At 34.9% G+C, this 23,171-nt stretch overlaps 2 protein-coding genes across 3 annotated transcripts; both read right to left on the bottom strand.

Moving 5' to 3' along the window:
- Nucleotides 1–1,735: 1,735 nt before the first annotated feature.
- On the bottom strand, nt 1,736–6,867 carry LOC145120090 (putative inactive leucine-rich repeat receptor-like protein kinase At3g03770). The gene is made up of 7 exons (XM_079055880.1): nt 5,396–6,867; nt 3,513–3,646; nt 3,126–3,369; nt 2,674–2,864; nt 2,529–2,584; nt 2,313–2,430; nt 1,736–2,208 (listed from the first exon to the last, which is right to left on the bottom strand). The coding sequence occupies exons 1-7, from the start codon at nt 6,783–6,785 to the stop codon at nt 1,921–1,923; spliced, it is 2,421 nt and encodes an 806-aa protein (XP_078912006.1). The 5' UTR covers nt 6,786–6,867; the 3' UTR covers nt 1,736–1,920.
- A 10,655-nt stretch (nt 6,868–17,522) lies between these two features.
- On the bottom strand, nt 17,523–22,930 carry SWI3C (SWITCH/sucrose nonfermenting 3C). Of its 2 annotated transcripts, none has more exons than XM_079055026.1 (9): nt 22,724–22,930; nt 22,014–22,553; nt 21,370–21,908; nt 20,938–21,286; nt 20,789–20,862; nt 20,577–20,704; nt 18,529–18,587; nt 18,288–18,439; nt 17,523–18,210 (listed from the first exon to the last, which is right to left on the bottom strand). In XM_079055026.1, exons 1-9 carry the CDS (start codon nt 22,740–22,742, stop codon nt 17,776–17,778), a joined length of 2,295 nt encoding a protein of 764 aa, XP_078911152.1. In that variant the 5' UTR covers nt 22,743–22,930; the 3' UTR covers nt 17,523–17,775. The 2 variants fall into 2 exon arrangements, with proteins under 2 accessions (XP_078911152.1, XP_078911153.1); XM_079055027.1 differs by having other exon boundaries at nt 18,288–18,436.
- Nucleotides 22,931–23,171: the final 241 nt, after the last annotated feature.

The following is a 23,171-nucleotide window of genomic DNA, read 5'->3' as shown; positions in this document are numbered from 1 at the left end:
AGACACGACTCATCTGTTTGGCTAATTCTTCTTGACTTGTGAGAAGATTCTCAAACGCTACAAGGGATGCCTGAGTAGGCCAACCTTGTACTGCTGCAACAAAGCTTCTAAACTCCGGTTTAAACCCATGAATGATAATTCTCTTCATTCTCGATTCCTCAATTCTTGGTTGAGGATCAAGTTCAGAGATTTCCCGACATACGGATTTCACTTTGTGAAAATACTGTGGAATCGGCATATCCTATTGCACCAACGACATGAGTTCATTTTCAAGGAGTTGAAGTTTTGTTTCATTCTTCTTTGAGAACAAAACAAGAAGGGTATCTCATGCTTCCTTTGGAGTCTTCACATCACGTAGATGTTCCAACACGTCTTCCTCCACTGTTGTCTTCAGGATGAACATAGCCTTGCCCGCCTTTATTTTCCATTTCCGTAAAACCCCATTATTATCTTCAGCAGCAGGTTGTTCTGTCTCAGCACCATTTACAACTTCCCACAGATCCTGTCCCTGCATATACGAAGTGATACAGGTGGACCATGTATTGTAATTCTGGTTGTTGAGTTTCTTAACACCGCCTACAACTTGAAACTCAGCCATGGAAAAGGCTCTGATACCAGATTGTTGACTGAATGGAAAAATCACAAGTTGTACACAACAACTGTAATAAGCAAAGAACAGAGGAAGAGAGAATTTGACTCAAAGGTTTCCTGCATTAATTCAACTGTTAAACAAAACAAAGGAAGTTGCCATATATGGCTTACGATTACAGAGGAAACAACTGCAAAAAGGAAACTGCCCACTAAGGCACTACTACTACTATATGACTGAGTCAAACTCTAAATTAACTAAGTTAGAAAATAACCATGCAGAAAACTAATAGGACTAAAAGAAATCACGTGTCAAGCATGATACCACGTGAGGTGTTGCATCTTCAATACATGGGTCTTGGGTTTTTTCATATGTAAAAATACATGGGTTGTGTCTTAGCATGTCAACTCCATAGCGAAATTTTATATCTTGGTCATTTGGTGTCGGATTTGCTTTCCATCACCTCCATTGTTACTCTAGTGATAAGTAATGAGGGTTTGGGGGTCAAAGTGTCTTAGGAAAGATTAGTAATTATAATTTACTTAATAAGAGGAACAAATAAAGTATACTTACCTATAATTGAACAAGTGTTAGGTGAAGGTTAAACCTATAATTGAACAACTATAGGTGAAGGTTAAGTGGTTTATTTACTTGGGAGTTGAAGTGAGAGATTGTCAATTAATACTTTGAGGTGAGTTTCTATCCATGGATACACATCCCTATTTGTTTAGACAAATTCTACTTGTTTCATTTTAAGTGCAATTTGGCTGTACTATAAGGGTTGACTCTAGGATTAACACATTAGGCATCACTTGCCTAACCTACTACTTGATGTGTATCCAAATTAGGATCATGCTAAGAGATTAGAACACTAACTTTATCACAGATAGATATAGCTTTAGGTGAACCTTTGCATCTTTCCTATTTGTCTGCACGAAATTTCCGCAGCTTGGGATCTCGCATTGAAATTGCCTAAAGTGGACAAGGGAGTGTTCATTTTAAGCACTTGATAGCTGGGCAGTTTGCTCGCATGGCCTCCATTGCATCTGGTCCATTCTTACTTGTGCTATGCAAATTATTAAAGTTAATCATATTCTCTGCATTGTTAAGTTCGGAAATTTAACAAATTTTCCATGCGTAAACATGTGAAGATTTTGAAGTAACTCAATTCGTCATAGCAAATTTCTTGGTGTAGTACAAAATGTGTAAGTTTTAATCACACACAAATTTGTTAATTAAGTCTTTAATTGTTCTAGATATCACTATCATAAGCACAAAACTACAACGAATTTCGAAACAATTACAAATGTGATAATAACTTATTGAACTATTTATGTTATAGAGACGATTGTCTCATTTGTTGAGGTTTGAATATTATTCATCTTCTCGTTTGTTGAGGTTTGAATATTATTCATCGAATCCTCCATTGATGAGGTGTGGGCCTGAGCTATGAACTCTAGATTCCATAACACGTCATCAATGGAAGGTCGATCCTTAGACATGCATCTTAGACAAAGCTCCATTAAAGTCTTTAAAGATTCATCACAACATTCCTTACGAACCAAAGGATCCAGGATACTCCTTCGAGCTACCTCATCCGCCACCAGACTTACATGCAACTGTAAACAAAAAACAAAGTTTGCATGACTTTAACGTTTTGACGTTAATTCCAAACATCTATGAACATATACAGTCACATAGCTTGGTATACAATACAACTTACCATATCTTTAGCAATAGTTATGTCGCTTATGCAATCGATGGCCCTTCCTAAGATGAGTTCTAGCATGATTACTCCCATGTCGTAAACATGATCATGGTCATCCTCCTCCGTTTCAAATCTGTATAAAGTATAAACGTCAAAGAAAAACATTAATAAGCAGAGATGCATGCCATGAACGTTGACTCCATTAATTAAACGTTAATTAAACTTTAATACCGTTTACTTCTTCCAAGATTTTCACTCGATCTGGTTGCAGAATGTCCAGCAGCCACCTGCGGTAGAAAATCGTATCTTAATTTCTGCTAACATACATCGTCAACTTACTTACATGAGTACTGAAACACCGGAAAGGCATATATACCTTAGTTTCTGGTAGCAAAGGAAGATTATAGCCACTGATCTTCACTTGAAAATTTTGATCCAACAAAACGTCGGTTATTTTTAGGTTGTCTGGAAATAGTTTAGCAGTTATCCGTGTGTTTAGAAACTGTATCCCTTTTGAAATCCCGATAGCAGCTGAAAGCCTCTGTGCCCAGGAGAATTTCTGTCCGGCTGCCATTTTAATCTTCAGATTAGTTAATATCTTCAAGATTGTGGGTTTGACTTTTTGGGTCAATCCAACTGATTTTCAAATTCCAAAATCGTCAAGAATCTTTTACTTTTTCAAAAAAATTCTACAACCAGATTACCAGACACAAAGATAAGAGAAAACCGAAAAGGGTATTTAAGCTATGGTGATTGGAAGCACTGTTCTTATCGGAAAATAAGATCCAAAGTGTCTCTTTTTGTTTTTTTTAGGGAATCGATACTGACCCATTAGGGAGGTTCTGAGTGTTCCGTTTGGGACGAATTCAAAAACCAGAAAGACGCCATGGATGATGGCTGAATCGTCTGTGTGGCGTTCAAAACAGTGACCGATGGGGTTGACTAGGTTTGGATGCCTGAGTTTAGATATGAGTTCAATCTGTCGAGTACAACTCTGGATGCTACACCTCTTTCTCAATTTCAAGTTTCTAATAGCAACTATACTTCCATCGTTAAGCTGGCCTTTGTAAAGCTGATGGAATATGCAACATAAACATATTAATTTTTAGTTGAATTGTTTTAATTAAAAAGGACAATTTGATTAAAATGATAACCAAATTTCATATTTGTTATATTTAAAATCAAAATGTCTCTGCTTTTCATTAAACCAATTACCTGGCCATGAGAACCATCGCCCATGCAAGTTGATCTATGGAAGTTATTTGTGGCCTCAATCAACTCCCCCAAAACATAAGTTCGATATGCCAGAATTCCAACTGCTCCCAGCTTCATTGTCTCTGAAATGTATCCTGCATTTAATCATTTCGTTTGTTAATAGATTGGTATTAGGAGTCCTACATTTGGGACTCTGATTTCAGACATTTCCCGTTTAGAAGGTTTTAAGATTTGACATTATTTTAGTTCTAGTATAAATTACCATAGATTAGCATAGCTATATAGGGTGGGGTATTATAGCATCCCTAAAAAATTTGTTTTTTATATATATAAAAAAGTTATTTGTAAACATGTTTTATATTATTATACCCCAGCTAAAATGATCATACCATGTTTTTTTAATGTTCAGGATAGGATAACTATATAAAATATATCTCGACAATGTTTGTATCTCCGTGTCAAAAATTTTCGTTCCGCCACTTTTTCCTAAAGCCAAATAAATTCGGTTTCTAACCACAAAAACTTGTTATCTTTCAATTTCAGTTTCTAGGTTCAATAGAACTAAGCAATATGTCATATAATTAAGCATATAAAGAACTCATAAATGTAATATATACAAATGGTTTTGTTCAAATTTATTTTCAGTTGAGGGTATGCTCGGTAAAAATAGTTATTTGTTTTTTCCACATGTTATACTAGTTTGGCACTTTCCGTCCAGTTTTTGAATTTTTTTTGTCTAAAGTTTGAAGTTAGTTACAAATATGGTCCAAAATTTTTTTTTATAAATTCACCCTAAAATTAGTTTTTTTATACAAATTTTTATAAACTTTTTTTAAAATATATTTTTTACAACCTTTTCTAAACTTTTTTAAATCTTTTCATAAAAAAATTTATGAATTTTTTACATTCCTTTACAAAAAAAATAATAATAATAAACTTGTTTTATATTTTTTTTAATATAATGTTATAAACTTATTTTGTAATTTTTTAATGCAATATATTAACATTTTTATAAGTTTCTAAGTGTTATAAACGAAGTATTAAAAAGTTCAAAGAAATTTTGTGAATTTTTTTAAAAAAAATTGTGTAAGTATTTGTAAAAAAACTGTCTAAAAACCTTTTTAATACATTTTACAATATTTAGAAATATTCTTTTTCGTAAAACATCTTATATTTAAATAAAAAAATTTAAAGTTTAAAAAAACCATATAGTTGTATGAAAATTTATAAAACATGTAAAAAAAATATTAAAAATGTTTAATAAATTCTAAAACTAAAGTTATACAAATAGTAAAGTTGTAAAAAGAATGATGTGAATTTGTAGGGAAAAAAATAGACCATATCTGGAACAAAATTTATAGTTTTAAATAATAAAATTTAAAACTTATGTCAAAAATGTAAAATTAAAATGACCTACCTACAGAGAAAAATAAAAACCTAGAATTTGTTTTTTTTATAATATTATTTTGTTTTCTTGGTGATATCATAACATGTTCAACCGTATCTTTCCTAAAAAAAACAGTTTAACACTTTAATCCAAAAAGTTTTAAATGTGTTAATTTATATAAAATATAAAAGTTAAAAGATATTTAAATAGATTTTACATTATGAGTTTTTTTTTTTTTTTTTTTGGTATAAAATAAAAGTTTTAAATTTGTATTTACAAACAAAACTTTTTCAGATAAAAAAACCATACCAATCCTAAAATTTCGGTTTTTCAGAAAATAAACGGTCGTTTTTATTAAACCGCTTCATTTTATTTTTTTTTGGTTTTTATTTGGTTTGGGTTTTTTGCACAGTACACACCCTAATTTCCGGGATTTTGACCACAGACCACATAGATCCGATTCATGAAAACAGAGGAAGAGGAGATGAAGTCTTACTTGCATCAGTCAGCATTTTAATGGTATAAGCAGATGAAATCTTTTCAACTAAAACTCTAATTTGTGGTGTCGCTGCTGCACATCCTCCACCAAAAAACTCGCTCCTAATCGCAACCAAGACGACACCAAACACTGCAACTCCTCCGACTACAACACCCCCAACAACACTCGAAGCCACCACCATTTTAACCTTCGACGACTTGGAAGAATCGTCATTTCCACTTACAGGAGGTTTAATCATAACAGCTAGAGCTTCGTTATGACAAAACGAATCATTATGCTGTTGTTTCTTGTCGACATTTGATAAACAATTCCATCCGTATAAAACGCTCCCTCTTTTATTGTTCTCTAATGTTTGCATGCATGTCGGCAGTTCTCCGGTGAATCTGTTGAACGACAAGTCCACTGATACCAGTTCGTCGTTACATGAAACGTTCGCTGATAACTTTCCGGTGAACTTGTTCCCGGAGAAGTTGAGATACGAAATGGAAGGGAGGGAGAACAAGAAATCGGGTAAAGGCCCGTTGAATTCGTTTGAAGAAAGATCGACTTTTCGAAGCTGGAAAAACGAACGTAGATCATACCCCTGAATGCCATAACTGAATCTATTCTCTCTTAGCACTAGAACTAACAACCTGTTATGAAGAACTGGAAAACTAGGTCCAAGTTGGTTGCTTTCAAGATCAAGGACTTGAAGATTCGTTAGATTCTTGAAATCAACTGGGACATCACCTGATAACTGATTCTTGGAAAGATCAAGAACACGAAGAGAGAGTAATCGGGAGAGTGAAAAAGGTAAAGACCCATTAAGTGAATTGTTCTTGAAGCTCAAAACTCTCAAGGATGAGAGGTTACCAAGCCAATCAGGGATGGATCCTGAGAAGTTATTGTGATCAAGAACTAGTGTTTGAAGGTTTTTTAAGTAAGAAAGCTCGAAAGGTATGTCGCCATGGAAATGGTTTGAGCTAATGTTGAGGATTTCCAAAGAAGAAACTGTTTTAGCAAGAACAGAAGCAGGTAGAGGACCATCGAGGGCTAGAGAAACCAAAGAGAGGACTTTCAAGTTAGGGAAGATGGCAGAAATGGTGTAAAAGAAAGATTCAGTTGAGAGGTATTCATGGTCAAATCTGTTGTTGTTGTCCCCAGTTATGTGAAGTTGAGTGATGATGTTGTTGTAGCATACGAGTGTTAAAGATGAGTTTGGAATTAATGTAGGAAGGTTGATGGCGACACTGCTGCTGGTGCTACTGGGGCAGTAGTTAGTTGTACCTCGTGCATTGAAAGTGGTAAATAGAGTTTGTAGAGAACGAAGGGATTGAGAATGGGAATAGTTGATTTGCAGAAATGGTATGAGGAAGAAGAGGTGTAAGATGAAGGTGACTGGAGCCATTCGAGGTGTTGCGAACTGCACATTTGATTCTTTACAGAATTTGGAGGACTAAATTCACCCTTGAATTAAGTTGATGTTTAAAAATAATAATAATAATAATAATAAAACATTAACTTACTATTTTACCTATTCATTCATATAATGGATAACGACTAGACAAAAATAGATACAAATCGACTATTTTGTCGGTCAATAATTAAAATGGCTACCTGTCTCGTAATAAACCAATTACTAAAAATTTAAAAACTTGTGAAATTATTCTTGCCGGAAAAAGACATTCAAAAAAGTTCAAAAATAATGTGAAGTGACTTCATGAATTCACAACATATAAATACACTACATCTTGCAAAATATGTTATTTTTTCTCAAAAAAAAAAAACAAAAAGAATGTTTTTTTTGTATGAACTAATAAAAAAGCAATTTTTATAAGGATAATTTCAGAAAAGTCTTTACATTTTTTAATATTTTAATAGCCACTGATTTACATTTTTTGAAGAAAAAAAACACTCACATTTTGTAAATTTTGCAATTTAACGATTAAAACTTTAGAAATTTATAAATTTAGCCAAAATGTTAATTACTTTTTAAATTTTAACAAAAAAAAATCATTTTTTCAAAAACTAGCCAAGGAAATAGCAGACGACTAGACCTCATCTATTATTTGCTATCCTCCAACTGCGAATTATTTTCTTGGACAGTTATTTTAGCCCAATTTCCGTCTCATGACCCGACAAGAATGAATATCTATTAAAAGGTTTTTTAGATTTTTCTAAACAAATCGCAGATGATTGTGCTCCACCTGCCATTTGCTCTTTGCTCTGTTCCCACCTACAATATACCCTCAAATAATCTTTTTTTTCCAAAAAAATGACTACGGATTCTGAAGAATATATATATATATATATATATATATATATATATATATATATATATATATATATATATATATATATATATAGAGAGAGAGAGATTATATTTCCAGCCCATTGTTGGACCCAATTCTCAACCCAACATACTCAAATAAAAATGAGAATGTAGGAATTCGTAGGTGTGAAGTGTGATTAATCACTTCCGAATTGAATGGCTATTTTTTAAAAATTGTTAAATTTTAGTTATTTTTGTTAGTGTTTTTTAGCTAAATTTATAAATTTCTCTTAAAACTATATCTTTTGTATTCTAGTCATTTTTGAAGGTCCCCTTCTTAATCAGGCGGTTCACTTATAGGATTTTCTCATAAATAGAAACTATTATTTTACCATACATATGATAATAAATTATTAAATTCATTTAATAATCGAATTAAACTAAATAATTTTTTTAAACATTTAGTTCCAAATCTAAAGTTATTGTTTGTTATATCATTTTAAAACAGTCAAAATTGCTAATTTTATGAAATCTAAATGGTTTTCTAAAAAAATAATTAAAGTAATGAATAAAAAGCTAAAAATATAATGATGTTTATAAAAAAAAATCCACTTCATTGTTCATAAAATCTATATTACAAAATTAATGATCATTTTGATAGAAAAATCAAAAGGGTGTCTACCTTGTTAAATAGATCATATTATTTAGTTACCTTTACATTTTTATGAAATAGTACTTCAGATATATTTTATGGGTAAACATAAAGGACATAAAATTTGCATTGAATAGGTCCACTATATATATTTTTAAAAAGTAGCAAGGTAAGCATAAACATATAGATTTTTTATGTTTTGATAAGTAATAATATATATATATATATATATATATATATATATATATATATATATATATATATATATATATATATATATATTCCCCTAAAATCATTATAGTAAATTAGTACCTAAATTTGATCATTTTAATTAAAAAAAATTAAAAATAAGATCTTTTGTTTAACTAAAAAAGGGTTGTTTGTTATGCAATGACATTTTGGGTTTTTTTGACTTATACAACAAACTAACTTTTTAAACAAAATATGCAACTATATTTAATCCATCTCTAAAAAATCATTTTTCTAGCTAGTAGTGGAAAGTGAAAACATAAATTGGTAAATGTGAAAATTTTCTCATATGTCATGAAGTTAGCGGTTTCAAGTTACCATGCTTCATTATTTTGTCATAGAACAAAACTTCATTGCATATTTAAATCTAAAAATAAAAATTATAGCAGTCGATCTAGGAATTAATGTTTATTTTAATACTTGTTTAACTAACCAAAATATAAATAGAGTTCATAAGATACAAATAAATATAAATTTAGTTGAGCAAAACAGTACTGTGAGGTCTGTGTCATGTTTAGTCACGGGGATGAAAGCATAAGCATCCAAATAAAGTTCACGTGTTTTGTTTCTTACCAAACCAAAACCCAATGTGCTTCCCTTCATGGATCTAACACCAACTTTTTATAGGACATCTTCGTTCACACCCATTCGAACTTTCTTATTTCGTCTATACTTGAAAAAGAAAGGCAAACGGAGTGATTTCATTTTATTAAAAATAAATAAATAAATAAAAATAATAATAATAATAATAATAATAATAATAATAATAATAATAATAATAATAATAATAATAATAATATACTTAACATATTGGTTTCTAAATTTTAATTGTATGCCCTTGTTATAGTTTCATAATTTCATATAATGTTTTAAGTAGTTATCATAAAAGGTTGTAATTATAGAATAATATCATGGTGATCATTAACTTGAGTTTGTTATGTATTGGCAGAATTTATATAAACAACTAGCAAAAAACTAGAAAAGAAAATTACAAAGAGCTACAAGCTAAAGCCAGGTTTTACAAAAAATCCAGAAAAACGATCTAGTGACTTCATCATTGAAAATATGAACTTTCTTGGGTTTAGCTGTTACAAAAATTTGTACATTGCGAAAATTTCACAACACTGTAATGACAACCACATCAAAACACTTTTTATGGTTAGTCGATAAAGGCACGATATCGTCCCACTTAATGCGAGAATCAACAGACACTACTGCGGGAATATCAACACTCCACAAACTACCAATGAGCCCCTAAATAACTACAATAAAGATACATTAGGAGAACAAATTACTAACAATTTCAACCCCCTCCAAAACAAGTTAGGCACAAAATCGACTCCACTTCCAACCATGATCAACAAGCTTCTATTAAGTAGGAATACACACCAAACTGATCCTACAAAGCGGGATATTTAACTTGATAGGAGCAGAGTCGTTCCATCTAGTCGACACCCAAGTCCCCAACACCACAAGGCTATCTAAGAAACACCTAGCAGAAGACTGAAAACTCATTATAAGAATCCAAAGACCGCTCCTGCATATATGTCTGATCAAAAAGAACAACGTTGTTCACCAAAGCATCAAACGCCACCTACTGCTCATACCCCCTGTATCATCCCCATTTTCACGGCCAGACCGATTTGTTTATGTTTATTAAATCAGAGTATTCTTGAAAAGATTTATTATGCGGAAATTGTCCCAAAAACATGATAATATTATCAAAACTGTAACATCCCAAGTTCGGAAGCAAAAAGTTGAAGGGTGCAAAGTGTAATCTCGAAGAAGGGACTCGACGAGTAGGTACGCTTACTCGCCGAGTCGGAGCGGGTTTGGGTCGCGGTTTAAGTGGCCAATTCGCCGAGTCGGCTGCTTGGACTCGACGAGTTGGTGCTGGAATGAGAAAACCCTAATCTCGGGGGTTGCACCCTATTTAAAGGACTTTATGTCCTTCTCTCAGCCTCCTTATTGCCCTTGAGAACCAGAAAACCCTAAGCTCGTGTGTGTGAGGCCTTTGGAGGGAGATTGAAGCTTGGAAGTTGTTTCTAGTGGAAGAAACTTGAAGATCAAAAGGGCTTGCATCAAGAGAGTGGTGTAGATCCAGAATCTACTGAAGTTTGGGCACATCTTGGAGGTAATAAATTGTTACCTTCACTCTTTTGCATCTAGATCTATTCATGTAGGAGATTTGGGGCCATTTTGGTGTGTTTAAGATCTATTTCGGGTTTGGAGTTTAGATCTGAAGTTGCTACTCCAGATCTAGACTTGTGTTGGTCTAGAATGTCATAAAGCATCAGTCAGTGAATTGTTGGTGAAGCCCCTTTGTCTTAAACCCTAGCCCTAGAGTGATTTTGGACCTTTAACCCCTTGGTTTCACGTAAAGTTTGCAACTTTACGAGGGAGTTATGCCCTAGAAGAGTGGATCTATAGTTTGGAACCCCTGCATGGCTCAAAAAGCCTCTGTATGGATGAAGTGCTGAAGGGACTCGGCGAGTCACATGGGTGGACTCGGCGAGTCACATGAAGATAGGCATGGAGTCGGCGAGTTGAAGAACAACTCGGCGAGTCTGTTGAAGATTGGCTTGGACTCGGCGAGTCTGTTCTTGGACTCGGCGAGTCAGGTCGCAGAACCCCTAACCTCTTCTGGTTAAGACGCAGATCAGTGAGTCGAGGGGTGACTCGGTGAGTTGGTCAGGATGGGACTCGGAGATCGTTGGACTCGACGAGTCTTGGGGCGACTCGGCGAGTTGAGTCGTGTTATGGGAGTTTTCTGATTATGAGGACTCGATGAGTCGACGGGTTGACTCGGCGAGTAGAGTCAACCAGGAGGGTTGACTTTGACTGGAGACTTTGACTTTGACCAAGAGTTGACCAGTTTGACTTCCAAGGGTATTTTGGTATTTATGGAATTGGTTCTTTGGTAGTGTTCTGTGGTGAAGTTCGTGTCGGTGGTCGGAGCAGCTTGGTCTTATCTCTTCAGTCGGCAATTGCAGGTGAGTTATCCTCACTATATCGACAGGGTCTACGGCACCAAGGCCGGCCCTTTATCGGATGGAAATCCGGGTAGTGTTTGTTATGTTATTGCTTTGCTAGATCTGCATCCTGGTATTTAGGATGGTGTTATGTTAGTGACCTGGTTAAGGTCGGTACCCGGTATATAGGGTAATGTTATGCTAGTGACCGGTTAGGTCGGAATCCTGGTTAGGATGTTGATATGCTATGTGATCTGTTAGACTGATAGTCTGGTTAAGGATTTGTTATGTGATTGATTGTTTTATGTGCACATGGTTGTTTGATGGGGGTTGGGTTGAGGCGGGTCCTGCTTTGTGCTGTAGGCCAACATACCCAGGGCGGACCGGATATTCCGAAGGCCCAGCGAGCGGTCCGGATAGGCTGAAAGCCCAAGAGGGGCGGACCAGACATGCCGAGGCTCGGAGAATGGACCAGGCCGACTGAAGGCCCGGTGCGGGCGGACCAGTCATACTGTAGACTCAGAGAGTGGACCAGGTGGATTGAAGGCCCGGTGCGGGCGGACCAATCACACTGTAGACTCGATGTACATGGCTAGACTCGGAGGGTGGACCAGGTGGACTGAAGGTCCGGTGCGGGCGGACCAGTCACACAGTAGACCCGATGTGCATGGCTGTTCTGTATTGTGATATGTTATGAGTATGTTTATGTGTGGTTGGTATTTTGGGGGTAACTCGCTAAGCTTTCGGGCTTACAGTTTCAGTGTATTGTTCAGGTACTTCAGGAGAACGTGGCAAGGCGAAGGCGTGATCGTACCGCTCCTCATGTTTTATGATTTATGTGATATGGTTCTGGGGGATACTCTGATGTTTAAACTATTTTGAAAACGAAATGTATGAACGTAATGGTTTTTGAATGAATTAAAATGTTTTAAATTGACTCAAATTTTATGGGTGTTACAAAAACATATCCGAAGAAATGTGTTTTAATTATAAAACGCGGGATGTAATCGTCAATACAGAAACATAAGCATAAACGGAGACTTACAATGTCTCAATAATCTAACGGTTTATATCTCCTTGAATCTCTCATCATGCATGTAACTTTGTATTGCTTCCCGTTGATACAAAGAAACTGATTGAGTCAGGTTGGGAAACTTGGTGAGATACATAGGGTTTTCAACCCACAATATTATAATCTTTATTTATATATTCTTCTGCATTCAAATAACCCAATAACCTCATTCCCGTTATCTTCACTTTCTAATCCTAGAGTAGCGATCTTGAGAGATCTTTCCTAAAGGATCTATGCCGACAGTATGATAACATTTTGGGTAAGCACGGCAGTATAAAAGTACTTGGATAGGCACGGTGGTACAATAGTACTTGGATAAGCACAACAGTACAAAAGTACTTGGATAGGCACGGCAATACAAAAGTACTTGGATAGGCACGGCAGTACAAAAGTACTTGGATAGGCACGACAGTACAATAGTACTCGACTAAGCACGGCAGTATAATAATACTTTGATAGGCATGGCAGTACAAAAGTACTTGGATAGGCACGACAGTACAATAGTACTCGACTAGGCACGACAGTATAATAATACTTTGATAGGCATGGCAGTACAACAGTATTCGGCTAGGCACGGCGGTATAATAATACTTTGGATAGGCACGACAGGTCACGATTTACTAAGTTTCACAACTCTCACTTAACCTATCACAATCGCTAACTTACATAGCCCTCGCACAGCCTCTCATTTATTATTACGTATAACCCTTTACTACCCAATTATATTATTAAGTATATGATTAGATCAAGTAACAATCATATCATATTGTACAAATATATTAAAACACAGAAAAAAATAGTGCACATAGCATTTAAGCAATTAGAATACTTGTATATATGCGTAAGTTTTAAAGTAACTATGCACTCACTTGATAACAGTAGATGAATCGAGGTTAGGGCAGTGCCTCGCCTTAACACTTTTCCAAAAGACCTAGATGTACATAATGCTAAGTCTTAGTCTAGTTTCATGATTATGGCAACTATAATCATTATAGCCTAGATTTTGCAATAATCCCAATGTCTATTGATCTATATTTGATAAGGGATAACCAGGTAGGATCATATCGGAGGTAGGATCTGTTTGGTATACAGTGTATATTGTTTGGAAATCCCACTTTAAACACCTCACTAAATCCAGCCTAGACATCATCTCCGTAAGTAGATCAATCAGTAATATGACGTTGGAATCACTAACAAATCTTATTTATAAATTTATAACAACGACTATGAATTTAAATATAAATTACACTAAAATAAAGTTAGAGTGTAATTTAACTTACAGAGATTCCCTAGACAAAAGTCTGGAAATTGCAGTGTCAGAGCTTTTACTCGAAAGCTACTACTTGTCGGGCACTCAGGGGTCGTAGGGCTTTGTCGATATATTAGAAATAAAGGAAAATAGGACCAAGGCAAAGCAGAAGTCGATAGAATGAATTTTAGGGGTGTGAGGAATAAATGAGGCTTGGCCTTCTATTTATAGACGATTTTGGGGTACGCAGCATGCAAAAGGGGTGCACGTCATGCATTTTAAGGCTACGTCTCCCCATCCACTTTGTGCCACGTGTCGGCCTCTCTGTGGTTCACGTTTTCACCTTCTAGAAGCGTGCGTCTATAACATTCAAAAAATTCAAGAAAATTTTAAACTTTTCAATATGATCAAAAACCATCATTGTTTACAAATTGTTTTCAAAATAGGTTCAACATCAGAGAAGTCCCAAAAAGTGAAACAAAACACGAGGAGGTGCACGATCACGCCTTCGCCTTCTCGCGATCCTCAGAGTACCTGAAACATAATCCAAAACTACAAGCCCAAAGCCTAGTGAGTTCCCCCAAAATACCACCACAACACATAATCATAAATACCACAGCAACAACATGCATACAGAACCTTCAGCATGTCTGGACCGCCGCACAGGGCCTTCAGCCTGTCTGGACCGTTCTCCGGTCCTTCGGCCTGACTGGTCCGCCTCATAGGCTTTCAGTCTATCCAGGCCGCCCTGGGTCTGTTGGCCTTCAGCACAAAGCAGGACCGCCTCAACCCAACCACAACACACATGTCGACATATACATAACTCAAAAACATATAATCAATCAACCGACAAACAGACAGATCTTACAAATCAATAATTAGCATATCTATCAGGATACAGATCTTACAGTTCACTATAATACTCAATCATGCAACAATCAGGATAATCAATCCAAAAAGGTTCGGCCTTGGTGCCTTCGACCCAACAAGTATAGTGAGGAACACTCACCTCACAAGCTGCACGGATCTGACAAGGTCTGACTCCGAATCTCAACTCTCTACTCAAAGCCTACAACCACCAAGTGACCAATTTCCATCAACTTCTCAAAATACCCAAAGTACCATTAAGGTCAAATTTAGACAAAAGGGAAAAAAGGTCAAGAAAATTCAACTCGGCTTGACTGCCACGTCGTGGTACCCTTGTATTCTAGACAGTCTAGTGAAACACTGGCAGGCTCACAACCTGTAGGTGTTTTTGAACTAAGTGTTCACCAGGTGTACTCCATCCCGACCCATGGTTGCCTTGTTGACATATACTTCTAAGGAATCCCCTAAGCATTATTATTTATCCTGAAGATGATCCTTAGTATATGTCCCTTGAATTAGATGCTTTAGGGACATATAGTGAGGATAACAGGAATGGGTAATCGGGTTGAATGATTTGATGAAAATAAATCAATATTGTGTTTTGAAAACCCTATGTGCTCACCAGGCTCCCAAGCCTGACTCATTCAGTTTCTTGTATCACAGGTAGCGGCACAAGAGCACAGGTGTGATGATTGATGAGAGATTTATGGATTATAGGCCAGTAGACTAACAGATGTTTGTAAGACTTGTATTATTTCTGTTTATGCTTATGTACTTTATTAACGATGACATCCCAACGTTTTTAATATAAATAAAATACATTTCTTCGGAAGTGTTTTAATAATATCATTATCATGTTTTTGGGAACAAATTCTGCAATTTTATTCTTTAAAAATGATACTCATTTTAAATAAGCATAAATAAATCGGTCTTTTATGGCCGTGAAATTGGGGATGTCACATAGGAGTAGTTATTTGAGTTGTACCTTTGTTGGTACCTGTTGTCCTTTCTAGCGGGTTTTTGTTTTCACTTGTAGTCATATGAGTCTAATATTTGTCCTTTCTAGCGGGTTTTTGTTTTCACTTGTAGTCATATGAGTCTAATATTTGTTCCCTCTTACTTACTGTCTTTTTATTTACTAGTTTCTACTCAAAGCTTTATAGTTATTGTTTCTACATACTTTATTGCTAGTATTTGCTTACATGGTTTGTACTTATAGCTTTTTCAAGCTGACCTTGTATGTGCTTGTATTCATATGAGTTTTTCATATATTTCCCTTTTTAATGTCTTATGCTTTTTGCTCAAAGTATTGTGGCTTATTGCTTCTATTTGTTTGCAATATTTGTTCATGTCTTATTGCTCCTATTTGCTTATTTTGTTTGTGTACATATACAATGAGCACATGTTTTCCCCAAAACTTGTACCTATTTAATTTATTGATTATTCATTTATTTATTTTATTTATTTATATTACTAGTTGTGAGACTCATTTATTACATTGGTTTATTCAAAAAATAAACAAACATGAAGATCTAACAATTTAGACAATTAAAATTTGTAAGAAAAAAAAAGTAAACTATTAATTATTAAAGTTGAAGTGCTTATTTATCTTTTAAATTTCAACTAATAATTTAAATAAATAACAACTAACATAATTAGATTCAATTTATAAATTTATAAATTATAAGGAAAGTTGTATTAATGAATTGGATATATATTTATTATTACATTTATTCAATATTATAAAAATCGTTCGGCGGTCGACTAGCGATAAACGATTAATTGGACTAGGCAGGGATTAATCGGCGATTAATCGGGGATCCTAAATTATAAAAAAAAATTATTAAAAAAATTAATATTTCCTAAAAATTTAAGTATTTGAAAATTTAAATTTTTAAAAATATGAAATTTTGAAAATTTTAGTATAATATTTTAAATTTTGAAAACTTAATCGGTTCAAGGCCGTGAAGCAATTAATCAGTTGCCAAGGCCGATTTCTGCAACACTGCATTTATTACATTTAAGTATTATATGAAATTTAATAAAATAGAAAAACCACAAAATAACACATGGATATAATTTAATCTAAATTTATTATAAAATGACATGTGGCATCATAATACATAAGAAGATGACAAGTAGGAAAATTATTTCTATTTATTAGGAAGAATTTGATGATGGACTGACGTTTAATATGTATGACAAATATTATTCAACAAGTAGTTTTGTCTTTTCCTCTTTCATTTTTCATTTCTTTTTTTTTTGCCGGTTGTTTTTTTTTTTGAAACATTTTTGACAACCTTCCATCTTATCTTGATATCTTCCCTTACCTAAATAAGACTTTGGTTTTTTTTGTTGTTGTACATTGTTAGTTCTAGATGAACATCAAGAGTGGTTTTAATGGAAACAAAGAAACAAACCATATGTCCAATTATCCAACATGTAAACCTGCTAGTACATAACAAAAAGGATTATGAGGAAAGTAATTATCAGCCATGAGGACTATTGAATATGTTATTTCTTAGATCATCCTCATCATTATCTCAAGAGTTTATTACAATTTAATGGTTATAAATGGACGATGGTATCAATTTTCAATGACATTGAATTTAAAATTCAATACACTTTGAGTGTGATCTTAGTGCCTGATGCCAATTACCAAACCCGTTAGATATCAATATTGCCATGTGGCTTTAGTAACGTTAAAACACCATTACACCAGACACAAAGGACACACATGGCACAGGTTCAACATGAACACGTTGCTATGAAGAAACCAAAAGCAGTTGTTATCCAAATGCTTCTTAATCAGTAACTTAAAAGGTCTCTTTCCATAAGCTAATGTCATGTCCACAACACAAAGCATATGCTAAACTTGCTACATAATCAATATCTCTGTACAACACCATACCAATTCAGTCACAATAACATTAAGAAAGAGATTAAAAAAAAAAAGCCTAATCAACAAATACCTCCAAGATTAACCATTTCCCTCGTGTCATTTCAAGAAAAGTAAAAAACAAAAAAAAAAAAAAAAAAAAAAAAAGTTAAAATCATTTTTTTAATTACTCAAAACCAGATCTACTTCCCGACACGGGTCTCAACATGGGATGGGCGGCTGATGGCGGAGATGGGTTGATTGCCGAGAGGGGCAGGCGTGGGCCCAGCCCAAACATAGGTTGCTGCTGCTGCTGTTGAGAATGAGACATCTGTGGGTGGTGGTTACTGGGGAACCCTGAAATAAATGGCTGACCTGGCGACCCGGAGACAGAGACGGGTTGGCGGCTAGGTCCGGCGGTGTTGTTGAGCAATGAGGGGCCGACACCTGGCATGCCGGTTGGTCTGTTGACGGTTGTGCCGCCAGCAGCGAATTGGGAGGAGATGGTGAGTGCTCGCTCGGCTGAGACCCTTTGCCTTGCCCTTTCGAGCTGTTCGCATTCTTTGATTAATAAGCTTTCCACTTCTGCAAATTGCTTCAGCTTCAGCTCTAACCTCTTTAACTGAAAATAAACATAGTGGTTTTAATGATTAAAGAATTTTATTAAAAAAAGAAAAAAAAAATGAAGAAAATTGATACCTGATGATTGATGATATTAGCAGATAGCCTTTGAATTTCTCGTTCTTCATGATCTGCAAAAAGCTTTGCTTTGGTTGCAGCAGCAGCAAGACCAGCTCTTACTGCATCCCTCATCTTTTCAGGACTGATATTACTACTACCTCCTTCACCTTCTGAGAATTATTATTATTATATTATCATCAAAAGAAATAAGTAAGAAAAAAACAAGACATCAATAAACTCAAGTCAAGGCCTTACTTACCTTTCTGTTGAATTGGGTTTCTGGGATCTGCACGACCATTCATGTTTTCCGAATTTACCCTTCAAAAACGCAACTCTCAAATTAGAAAAAAAGATTATGTCTTTGATTTCCTAGCCACTGGTTTTTAGGGTGACAAGGTAAGCAGAAAAAACAATATGATAAAAGCATTGTTTTAATGCATAAATATAATTTTCCAATTTAGAAAAACATACCAAACAATTAGCAAAACATAATACTAATATCATTAGCAACTTCCAAATCCAAATCCCACACAGACAGCGTAAGGGGAAGGTGAGATGTAGATGATCGTACCTCCACCCCACCGAAGGTGAAATGCGAGCCCATAATAAAGAAGAAATAAAGCCGAGTAAAAAGGGGACAAAAGCATGTGTTGAGTTGAGATAACTTGACCAAAACTGACAATAGCAGAGTTGCAGAAAGTAAAGTATAACTGAATAGAAATAGATTGCCTTTTTCAGTTTCAGATGGTCACCAAATACAACCACCACAACACACATTCACTGCCAATTGCTGCAACAAACCAATCCCAATCCCAGACACAAGGACTCTGTTTTTTTGTAAAGTTGTGGTCAGAGAAGACAAGTTGAGTTCCTAATGGAATTTAAGCATTAAACTTTCTTTCATGTCATGCAATCTTTTTGGTGGGATTCCAACTCATATTTATGCCTTGTATCTTGGAAGTGGTGAGCACCCTATCCCATTTCAATTAAGCATCAATCATAAACTTTCCATTTCCAGTATCAACTATTAAACCCACAAAAGTTTAAATCATAAACAACCAAAACCCAAAATAGGACCTCATCCGGTTGCTATATTGATTCAGTATCTTGAATCAAATTGATTCAGGATATAGATCCGGTAAGAAGGAAATTTTTGGTAGGAAGGTAAGAAGTTTTTTTTCTATATATTTTTTTGACGAACAAAATAAATGAATCACTAGATGATTCATTTGTAAGATGATTCACAAGAAAAAATTCCCAAAAAAACATCTTTATGATTCATTTATAAGTAAATTAAGAAAAAATTCACTTTTATGACAATTTTAGTGAATAACAACAAATTCATTGTATAAATGAATCATCGAGATGTTTTTTTGAGAATTTTTTCTTGTGAATCATCTTACAAATGAATCATCTAATGATTCATTTTGTTTGTTCGCGAAAAAAATATGTAGAAAAAAAACTTCTTACCTTCCTACCAAAAATTTCCTTCTTATTTGATCTTGACTCTATATATATATATATATATATATATATATATATATATATATATATATATATATATATATATAACTGATCTAATGTCGATAACAGAAACCCAAATCAAATGATGCAACAACAAATGGCCAGATTTCTTGAAATTACTATTTGAACAAAAACTAGAGACGGGGAATTGCTATTTACAAATATCAGTAGAAAGCATACATGAAGTTTGTTTGTAATAAGTTGGGGTGATTGTGATTCACATCTTTGCTCCAACTTGACAAGTGTATGTATGAATTAGGTTGTCTTGATTTAATTACCTTATTTAGAATTGATCTAAAAATCTTTTTGTAGCCTCAAGACATACACAAAAAAAAATCCCCATACACAAATTTGGTAACAACTCCACTTTATTGCATAAATCGGTAAAAGAGCTCATAACAAACTGAATCATGGCTCTGCATAAATCGTTACAAAATTCACTTTGTTGCATGATTTGGTAAACATGTGTAAGTTCGTTACATTAACAAGTCATTAACAATTTCTTTAATTGAATGTGTTTTAGAATCATCAAGTCATTAGTATATATGATTCTTCCTATCAAAGAGTTCAAAGCTGACTACTAACTAAAACGTAAAATCCAAATATATTTGCTTTCCCTAGCATACAACCTACTAAACTTCAGTCTATAAGACTAATAAGACACTAATGCAAAGCAACTCAATAACTATAACAAAAAGAGCAAAAACATGCATCCCATAGGAAATTACTTCCACCTCAAAAGGGCATAAAGCTAATAATAATAAATCATTAGAGGAAAAATACCTATTTTCAGACCCAGATTCGTCATTTTCCAAATCACCTAGATGATCATCCTCAGACAATGCTGCCAATGATGCATGGGCACAAGCTGCAGCCACTCTTGGTCCCACTGCAGATGCCAAAAAAGCAACCTAGAAAAATCAAACAGAAATATAACTATAGGTTAATTAATATATTTCAAGATATATATAATATCTTTAGAAAAGACAACTCACCTGAGACATTACAGGATTCCCAGATTTTTCAAATGGCAATCTCTCTTCAAATTCAGAGTCTTCAATAATAGATGCTATATTCACAAACAATATGTCAGGTATAATTTCAATTAGTTAACCAACCTCCCAAATAGAAAACACAAATATACCTTTCCCATTTGCATATGATTGTGGTTTTGCACATGAATTCCCATTGGGCAAATTTGAAGCAGTTGGAACTTCAAGATTTTCCAAAGGAGTCTCATCTATAGAAAGGCGTACAAAATGGAGGATGCATTGAGCCTTTGATTTGGTACCAACATGCTCAGCAATCTCAACCCAATTCTCATTGAAGAGTTCCATAGCCTCCAACAACAATAATGTCTCCTGATTGGTCCAGCTGTCTGCTTCAAGATCTCCATAATCTTTTGTGGAATCAACCTTGATAAAATCCAGACTTGAATGACCAGCAACAAATTCCCCCTCATTGTAACAGTTCAAGCATAATAGTGACTCAATCTGCCAAACAAAATGTATCACCATAAAGTTTAAAGCTTCAACAAAACAAGAAAGAGAAAAGTACAAAAGGGTTGGTGAATTACCTCTTTGAGAGACTGATAGTACACAATACCAAGAGATTTAGAGCAATGATTGCACTTATTCTCAGATAATAGCTCACGAATTCTTGTGTCTAAATCAGATGTTTCATCACTATCAACAGCTAATTCTGGATATATATCTGTTGCTTTTATCCTACATCTTGGTTTATCAAATTGGATTAAGCTATCAATAGATCGCAAAGCAGTTGCTGGCACTTTTAATTCTCCTTTTGAATCTTCTGTCAGATATGAGCCTTCATTTCTAGGTTCATGATGATTTGGTGGAGCAGCACAGTAGTTGATTACACCCCAGTTTTCAAGAAACCTTACAACTCGAGTTACATCATCAGCATCAACACCAGCTAAAAAACTATGGCACTCAGAAGCTGACAACCTCATTGCTGGATTCTCCATGTATTTAGCAACAATTCGGTTGCGACAATCCATGTACTTTTCTGGAGTGTGGTCTGGTGACTTCCCAGAGAAAAAATGGGGCACTGCCTGTCTCTCTAATCTGTTTACAGTTGTTGGTGAAAACCAATCTGCTTGAAATGAGAGGAAGATACAAACCCATGTAGGTAAGAAAGTGCCTACAATCAACAAAACCTGATAACAACAAATGGAAGCCCACATGTGATTCTACATACCTGCGTGCATTGGTACAACATGTACTCGATCTGAACCATATCTCTTGACAACACCACGACCCTCCATGATTGGAGGTGGTGTAATTACAAAAGACCCTTCTGAGTCTCCGCCAGTCAAAGCTGGAGCATCCTTAGGCATGGCAGACAACGCCTGTAGCTGGCCGTGAGAAATATTCTCCAAGAAGACGCAGTTCATGCCACCATTGCTACTGTCTCCAGCTCGGCAAGCTCTCTCCCTGGCAACACTCTGAATCACCGAGTAATGGTGTTGATTTACCGTATGCTTGATTACAGAAGGGAAGGTGGAGATTCGAACGGCGCCATCGGATATGACCTCAGTTACTGCTCCGGTGGCAGCAGTAGGATCGGGTGAATTACTGTGGTCATCATCAAATTCGGGATGCTGGTTCTGTTGATCGAGGTCGGCATCGTCTTCTTCTTCATAATCCTCATCGTCATCATCGTGCTGGTGCTGGGGTTGCGGTCTAGGTTTTCGGGACTGCTCTCCTCGCTTCCGTTTCCTCCACCTGTTCCTAGTCTCTGTAGAAAATCAAAATCCACATCCAAATCGAAACCAAAACCAAAATTGAAGTTATCCCAAAGCTCAAATTGAAAATGGAAAAAGAATTGAAACCTTAGAAGTTCCAATTTTATTGTGTATATACACACACATATACATATGTGTATATATAGAAAGGGTGTATATGTACCTGAGGAGGAGGCTGGCATTATTGCAGCGAGAGAGAGAAAGGAAAAGAGAGAAGGAAGGGGGAGAAGAAGGGGTTTAGAGGAATTGTGGGGTCCGTGAATGGTGGAAGTATGGGGAGAGAGAGGACAAGAAAAACACGATAGAGAGAGGGGGGGAGAAGGGTTTCCAATCAATCTTCCCCAAAACACAAGAAAACGAGATTGCGCAGAGAAAATTTATCTTCCTTTTCTACCCAAAACTGTATACACAGTGATGTTAGAGGACCAATAAGCAAAAACGCAAAATTTATACTTTGACCACTACACTTTTATGTTTTGTATCATTATTTACTTGTATTTAATCAGAGCAATTTGTATATATATATATATATATATATATATATATATATATATATATATATATATATATATATATATATCCATTAAAATGAACATATTTTGAGATAATAC

This window comes from Lactuca virosa, chromosome 6 (genome assembly GCF_052849685.1).
Source record: "Lactuca virosa cultivar CGN04683 chromosome 6, Lactuca_virosa_CGN04683_v6, whole genome shotgun sequence".
Classification (NCBI taxonomy): Eukaryota; Viridiplantae; Streptophyta; class Magnoliopsida; order Asterales; family Asteraceae; genus Lactuca; species Lactuca virosa.
Note: the sequence above shows the minus strand (reverse complement) of the source record. Positions and strands in the feature narration are given on the sequence as shown.